Raw genomic sequence first — 7909 nt, 5'->3', positions numbered from 1 at the left:
TTTTTTATTTGGCTAACTGATGTTATTGTTTACTCCATCCAATATGTCTTGGTACAACACGACCAATGAAGTGAGTGATTAGAAGAGAGTTCACAACGACTGACTAAACGAACAGAGATTATAGAATGACATAATTCCACTATACAGAGACTAAATAAGAGAAAGTTTGTGAGCTCAAGTTTCTAAAATAAGTCACATGAACTCAAACTTATAAAAAAGATAGATCAAAATATTGAGTGATTGCTAAAGTCAGGCATCAATAAAAATTGGATGCGTTCCATATAAATTATGCTACTTCGTAGCAATTACTAACGTTTAAAACCAACAAATAACCTTTCATTTTACTATTAGTACGACAAATCATTGTTGCTCTATTCAATTCAGCAACCTCAAACACCATGGAGTTTATTGTGCCAATGTTGTCTCAGAAACGACCTAATGCTTGCAAGAGCCAAGAACGTCGTGCCGTGCTTGGGCTGTAGCCTCGGCCTATAGTACGACCCGACCCGACACGATTATATGTGTATATATATATTATTTTACAAAAAACGTATATACATATATATAATTTATATTCAATATTTAAAATATCTGAGCTTGATATTTTACTGGTTAGATAGCTTCACCTAGTGTCTCATGCCCTTCTTCCATCAAGGTATGGGTTCGAACCCCACCTCCTGCATCAGGGGCGGACCCAGGTCCATGGCCGCCTGGGCCATGGCCCGGGGCGCAGGCCCAAAAAGATTTTAGAACTTCTTCGCAGCTCATAGTTTCTTCACAAACTGTCACGCTCTAGACACTGGTGAACCCTAGCCTGCTAGCCGCCGCGGCGCCGCCTTTGCCCTCGCTCGGCCACGCGCCGTCCCGTCCGCCGTCGCGCCCTCTGGCCTCGTCCGCCCGCCCGGCCACGCGTCGTCCGTCGTCGCGCCATACGGCTGTGGCTCGCCTTGCCCGCCCGGTGCCCGCCCGGCCACGCGCCGTCCGCCGTCACTCGTCAGCAGTTCATCTGTTCATGTACTGATGTACAGACCTAATAACTTTGGCTATTAGTTATCTTCACGTCCATTGTTTACTTACTATATGAATTAGCAAGGATTCAATTATCTGGCTATTATGACTGCTTGATTGCTTCTAGTTTTGTATGGTTTATTTGTCTGTCGAACATGTACTTTTGATGTTATTTATAAACTGGGCATGAGCTTTACTTATGATCCAGATATTCTAAGTTGCAATGACCTAGGTGATCTTGCTGTGAGAATGGTTCAGAGTGACAGGCATGTTGTTTTTCTATTTGTATATCATCTCATTGAACTAGCTTTGGTTTTACCAGTGACAACAACATTTGTGGAGAGAGCTTTCTCATCTATAAATATCATTAAAACTAAGTTACGGAATAAGACAGTAGACGAATGGCTTAACCATTGTATGATGTGTTATATTGAGAGGGATATATTTACGAGCATTGAGGATGCAAAGATATTGGATTATTTTCAAGACATGAGAACCCGCAGGGTGAATCTATCTCGTATTAGTGGTATGTACCAATTACTAATATTATTAAATTTATTCAACATTACCTTTCAATTCGTGTTCTTAATACGATTTTTCTTCAAGGTTCTAGAGCAAGAAGCACTGATGTTGATGTTGACATGATACATTTGGAAGGAGCTACATCATAAATTTTATGTCATTAACACCTATGATAACGTTGTTTCGCCTTACAATTTTTTTTATATGCTATTATTAGAGTTTATGGTCGATTTGGCCCGGGCCTTGGCTAATTCCTAGGTCCGCCACTGTCCTACATCGAACCCCACCTCCTGCATCGTTTTTCGTTTTTAACATTTTACGCTGATTTAATCAAATTGGCCAACGGGCTAACGGGTGTTTGGCCCATGCCAGACCACCATTTGGCTATCTATAGACGTGCAGCGGGTTAATTTGAAATAGGAGTTATTTATAAAAAGATGACACGGGACGACCGTTGAAACTGGTGCTTTAAGTATAGTAGAGAAGTAGATAGATATTATATACTTTTATCTAAAAAAGCTAGAACCTTATATAAAGTTTACAGAAATTAATTTATTTTTATTAGAAACAATAAAGGAAAGGAAAATATCCGATGCTCAAAAGGGGCTTAACTAAAAACGAATCCAAACGCAGCGAATGGACTAGTAGAGTCATCATTCCGTCTGTCCGGGCCACGAAATGGCATCAGGAGCTCAGGTGAGGATCAGGCAATATGACGCGCGCGGAGTCCCCGGGCTCGCAGACCAGAACACGGCGATCCGCGGGGATCCTGGAGACCAGCTCGGGCTGGGCCTTTTCGTACTCGGCACGGACGTATGCAGCCGCATCCTCCGCGCGGTCGCTCTCCACGATGGCCAGGCAGCAGCCCCTGAAGCCGGCGCCGCTGAACCGGGCGCCGAGGGCGCCGGGGGCCTTCAGCAGGATCTCGTACAGCTGGATCATCTCTTTGCTCCCTGCAATTTCAGATAAACCATTGCATCACGTACTGTTTACCTGACGATCAACAAGAACGATGGCACTAACGAGACGATTAAAACTACAGAGTGAAGCACGTGGGGCGAAGTGTTTCGAGTACAACTGTACAAGTAGCAATGTAGCATACCACATTCGTAGTTGAGTATGGAGCTGCGACCAGATTCAGAGATCAGCTGTCCAAGTTCTTGTAGGTTCCCATGAGCCCATGCATCCCTGCCTGAACAAAAACGACTATGGACTATCAGGACATTGCACAGCCATTTCACACTTTCGTGGAGATGCATTGCACAAGTAAAAGAGTGAAGTGTTAACTGTTTCTGGATAGCATTAACATAACCAGTGAGACTGGATTATCAAAGCAAAACCTACGTGGTCAATAAGATTAAACTAGTATAGAAAGTAATACTTGTTTCTTCGTTAAAAGTGTTGGTGAGTGGTTCAAATAAGGTGAAATGATCTTTCAAACAATGAACAAACACTTTGTAGTCGTGAGCATGGAAACATGTAATGAACAAGTAATTTACATACTGCAGGAAGACACACACACAATATGTGATAACTCACCCTTTGTAACCCGCTTCATTTCAAAAAAGTAGTGTTCAGCTCTCCTGGAAAGATTTTCTTCCAATACACACTGCAGGAATAAATTGTGTTAGAATGACATGAAAACGATAAAAAAATGGACCTAAATGTGATAATTACCTTCTGGGTCTCATATACAACTGGGTCAACTATAATAACAAAGAAAATGTCAGACAAATTATACTTTTACATTGAGTCACGACAAGAAATATTACATAGAACATGTACCATTGCAAAGTATATTTGGTGTATCTTCACAGCCTGAAGCACTAAGGGTTCAAACAAAAACATAATCAATGAATCAGAGTATCAGACTACATATTGGATATGACAAATGAATAACAAATACTGTAGAAGAACTACAAATGTGGACCCATATAAAGATGGGAAACATAAGAGTATATTTGTCCGCATGATTAAATACAGCTATACAGGTTATTAACAGGGAACTCACTGCAAAAGAGCACGGGCAGCCTCTTTGCACTCAGAAACTCGTGTATTATATCCACGCTTCTTTGGCAGATTATGTTGGAGTCCTGAAAATGCCAACAAAATCTTGAATGGTAGCTGTCCCTGAGGCTGTTGGCTTTTATTCAGCTCCGAGAAGCAGACGTAGGAAGGTGAAGCAGTCTATTCAAGTAAGAGAGTCTCAGTCACAACAAATGCAAATACCCACTCCAATCACAAATACTTGACACGTCTTCGCACGGTTCCATGCATATCTTTGACCACTGATTACTTGTAGAATAATATCTTTAAATCCTTATGAGATTTTGCAAGTATTCTGAACCCAATCAACACATATCAATTTCATGCTTCGAAACTAAATAACGTAATAATTATTGATGTTTGTAGTAGTTTTCAAGGTATGACCAAATCTTGGCCTAAACAACAAACTCCTTGTAACTGGAGGTAGTAGAGAAAGAGAACAATGCAATGAACACTATCTAACAAAGTATGTGCATGCACAGAACAGACAAAGGGACACTTGACAGAGATGACGCAATTAAAGGGGCTCAAAATTTAGTTTTATCAACAATTGAACTTATGGGAACATATATACTCATGTTTTTATGGCACTAGTTCATCATGCAAACATAAACTCACATGTGTTTTATTAAATAACTCAGTGGCCTTCAAATATTCTAGGGAAGAAACTCTTCATATCAATAAGAAATTTGATAAGCTCCGTATAAAATGCAAAAGTACCTTGCAGTCCATGAAGGTGAGATAGCCATACCGTGAAAGCAAAATGGCAGATGGATCTAGAATGCCATTTTCGAGACCCAAGTATTTATTTTCAATGTACCTGACATATAGGAACAGATTTAAGCGGACAGCTGAAATCCAAATAACCATGAATATCCTTCTAAGAGGGTTACCACAATTAATTTAGTATAAAGCAAGTAGTAAAGTCTAAAGTACAAACAGAACATTCTTGCATTAGGACATGTTAGCTTATGGTAGCAGGCTTGCAGTGACTTCAACAAAGCTGTTTGTAATTATAACAGGTACCAATCAGGTGCATGCACCCATGAAATTTATCTAACTAGAACACTTACTTGTCTAACTGAATGTTATCTACTGGTGATATAACCAGATCATTTACATGTTCTAAAGCCAGCAAGTAGGCGATGCCAACCTGTTGAAGCGAACAGACAAACAATTATCTTATAATCAATATCATTGGTCAATTTTTCTTGAAATGCATCTTGAGATTGTGGGGTAATGGAAGACATACATCAATAATTATCAGTGTTCTGGGACATACACTAGAGAAAAAAACCGTGATCTGGGACAAATTCCAATCTATATGTTTGTGAAGTTAATCAGGTTATATATCAGAGTTTCATTGAGATGAAAACAGATAAATATTTACTGACGCCTTCCAGCACCTAACATGACCAACAAACAATAGATATGCCTAGAAGTAACATCAACTCGGTAAATGTATACAATATCAGTAAACTTACCGCCGCAGAAGAACTGAGCCCTGAACTATCAAGACCTTTCACACCAGAAATATATCCTATGATACCCTACAAGAAATCATTTGCCAAAATTTTTGAAGTACAACACAATCTGTACTGTGTAAGAGATAAACATGATGGATTACCTTCCTTAGATCATATCCACTATTCTGCAGTGCACTAACAGCACCTTTTGCATAACTTCCCCAGTTTATGTTCTCAGGTTTATCAATAGGCTTTTGCAAGTCATCAACTCTGTTGGGAAAGAAAAGGATTGAATGTGTATGATCATCTTAGCTTGGTGTTATTGGAAATTGGGAAGCTTAAATAAGCAAGGATTCAGGTATAAGAACTACAGTGTAACACAGAGTGATCTAGAGTATTTCTTAGGCAATGTTGTCCCACAGATGGGGCTAGTTTTCAATGTTAGGAGCACTGAAACACAGTGAAAACTTTGATCAAGGAAAACATATTTTTTACGGTGTTACCTGAATCTTATAGCACCTTCAAACTGACCAGAATGAAGTAAAACCTGAAAGAAAAATAAAGGTTGCTGACATTATAGATAATATAGCACTGTCCTGAACCATGAATGATAGTGCACAAGATAGGTTCTGCTTGCGATGCATTTTTACCAAACAAGTAAATAAGCAGACATGAATACCAAACCACGGAGTGACGAGGAACCAAGGCAGTGTAATATATTATTTCAGGACAAAGAAGCTAACTTGATTTTTTTATGAGAAAGTTAGGTAAAATGTAGTAATTTACCAACCTCAGAACCATTAGAGGGAACGAAACCAAGGAGTACTCCATAATTTATGGTCATAGCTGTGACTACTCCACCCTGCCAGATTGCAAACAAGAATGTAGATAACAATTATGCTGTGATGACTGTCTAGACACTGTTTGAAGTTACTAATCAATTATTATTGTAATAGTATAACACTCGAGCATTATCAAACTGAATTTATGGGTTCATGCACTATAGTTAGATTAACTTTGCCTTAAGTCTTGAAAACATTTTACCAAAATTACTATAAGGCATAGTGTATTCAGGCTTCATATTCTAAATGAAAATACCAGAACATGTTCTAAACAATACTCAAGTGGTTTTTTTATTATTGGCACTTGGCAGTGATCAATTGTCACCACTATGTCAAGCCATAAAGCTTGTTCATTACTGAACATAGCTTGATCCAACTTGCAAACATTTGCCCAGGGAGTGTCCTAATGATGTCCTGGAAGTCATCTAAAGCCTGGTCAATGTTGGAGGTGGTACCATGTCAATATATATATATACAGAATAATACTGCAATATTACCATTTATATGGAAACAACGTGGTCTCTGGAACATGCTATGTGTAACTGTGTTGCCTGAATTACGATTGAATAAATATCGATGGCCAAACTGGGATAAATTTAACTAAGATGTACTTTAATTGTGACTTTATCTTCTGATAAAATATGAACAAGATAGTAACACAAGGTCACCTGATGATCAATATGAGCCCCCAAAGGGCAAATTCTGTAGGGGCAAGCAGCAACCATAACCTCTTGTTCATCCCTTCCACTAATCTCCACCACCTTCTTCCGTACAGTGTCAAGCTGCAATACCAGCAAACATATGTAAAAGGAAAAACATTGCAATAGACTAACTAACAAGATTAAGTTAAGGTCGGCCACCCTACACTAACATGGGGTTTCCCATTTGAGATCATGCAACTTTGACAAGATCAGTTCCAGTCCCATTTGTTCAGCTAGGTACATGATCAGGTGGGGTCATCGGAAACTAATATGCACGCATCCTTCCTGTCCACAGAAATGGCCAGTCATATCGTTGTTGCTTATTTGAAAGTTGAAACCAGGAAAATTCAGGCTGTTCTGAGACCAGATGAAAGCTACAGGTCATTATACCCAGACTCGAACCAACAATGAGAACCCATTATCCCAACAAAAGCATAATGAATATATATCCTCTCCTTTTGTTTTATCAATTAAAAGGGAAATAATGGAACCTTACTTTCCACTACTAGACACGTCATCAGAAAGCAAAAGCGGGGTACGATATTATCCCAAATCAGTCGAGTATCACTAACTACCACCCAGCATTTTCCCAATCAACTCGAAGCTAAGAAAGACGTCTCAGGAGCATAAGCTTAATAATCAAAAGAGATGCATCTGGAACAAACAAAAAACGGCATGAACGGATCCAGATAAACTACTAATCAAGTGACGAGTAAATCAAGTAGTGTCTGCCAACTGGAGCCGCCTTCGATGGGCGTCCCCGGCCATAAACAATCTGAAATCGCCGGCCGCGGCTTCACCTCTGGATCCCCCGAGGCGGCAAAACCCACGCGGCCGCGAGATCGCAACCCAGCAACGCACGCACGCACGCCCGTCGCCCGCAGCCGGCAGCCCCATGCGAATCCCCGCCCCCATGTCGGTGGAATGCCGCACGCAACCTCTCACCTCCTCCGCCGCCGGCCACCGCGACGGACCTCCTCCTGCTCCTCCCCCCGGCGCCACCATTCCTATTCCGCCCGCCGGTGGCTGCGGCTGTGGTCTCTGTCTCCCGCGCGCGTGGTGGCGGCGCCGGCGCGGCTCGTGCGAGAGAGAGAGAGAGAGCGGCGCGGTTGGCGAAGGAGATCGTAAGTGGTGCTCTTAAAAAACGTACGTGGTGGGATCGGGGGATTTGCTTTGCCCCCGTGCGTTTCGACCGTCCGGTCGGCGTGTCGTTTTGCTATAGGTCGCGTGAACTCGTCGGCGTCTCCGGATTGGGTCGAGTCGAGGTGACCATGGCTCCAGTGGAGGCTGCTGCCTGCTGTAGAGTAATTTTTTACTCCCGCGC

The 7909-nt window shown here is 41.3% G+C and overlaps 1 protein-coding gene and 1 long non-coding RNA gene across 2 annotated transcripts; one reads left to right on the top strand and one right to left on the bottom strand.

Annotated features, from left to right (window-relative positions):
* Positions 1-770: 770 nt before the first annotated feature.
* Positions 771-1760, top strand: LOC109943958 (uncharacterized). Its single transcript, XR_002267080.3, has 2 exons — positions 771-1534; positions 1615-1760. It is a non-coding gene; the product is annotated as an uncharacterized lncRNA (long non-coding RNA).
* Positions 1761-2067: 307 nt separating this feature from the next.
* On the bottom strand, positions 2068-7696 carry LOC100272872 (uncharacterized). The gene is made up of 14 exons (NM_001360152.1): positions 7531-7696; positions 6553-6666; positions 5833-5904; positions 5546-5589; positions 5204-5312; positions 5061-5126; positions 4650-4729; positions 4297-4396; positions 3542-3717; positions 3316-3356; positions 3208-3236; positions 3070-3139; positions 2633-2722; positions 2068-2483 (listed from the first exon to the last, which is right to left on the bottom strand). The coding sequence occupies exons 1-14, from the start codon at positions 7588-7590 to the stop codon at positions 2215-2217; spliced, it is 1320 nt and encodes a 439-aa protein (NP_001347081.1). The 5' UTR covers positions 7591-7696; the 3' UTR covers positions 2068-2214.
* Positions 7697-7909: the final 213 nt, after the last annotated feature.

The sequence above is a fragment of the Zea mays genome, chromosome 2 (genome assembly GCF_902167145.1).
Source record: "Zea mays cultivar B73 chromosome 2, Zm-B73-REFERENCE-NAM-5.0, whole genome shotgun sequence".
NCBI lineage: Eukaryota > Viridiplantae > Streptophyta > Magnoliopsida > Poales > Poaceae > Zea > Zea mays.
Note: the sequence above shows the minus strand (reverse complement) of the source record. Positions and strands in the feature narration are given on the sequence as shown.

What these genes read in the sequence shown, in the direction of transcription:
- LOC100272872 (NM_001360152.1), bottom strand. Translation starts at nt 7,590, where the DNA reads ATGGTGGCGCCGGGGGGAGGAGCAGGAGGAGGTCCGTCGCGGTGGCCG. An exon ending in TTCCCTCTAATGGTTCTGAG is followed by an intron (nt 5,590 to 5,832) that starts GTTGGTAAATTA and finishes TTTTTCTTTCAG; the next exon opens with GTTTTACTTCATTCTGGTCA. An exon ending in AATGAAGCGGGTTACAAAGG is followed by an intron (nt 2,723 to 3,069) that starts GTGAGTTATCAC and finishes GTTTTTGTTCAG; the next exon opens with GCAGGGATGCATGGGCTCAT.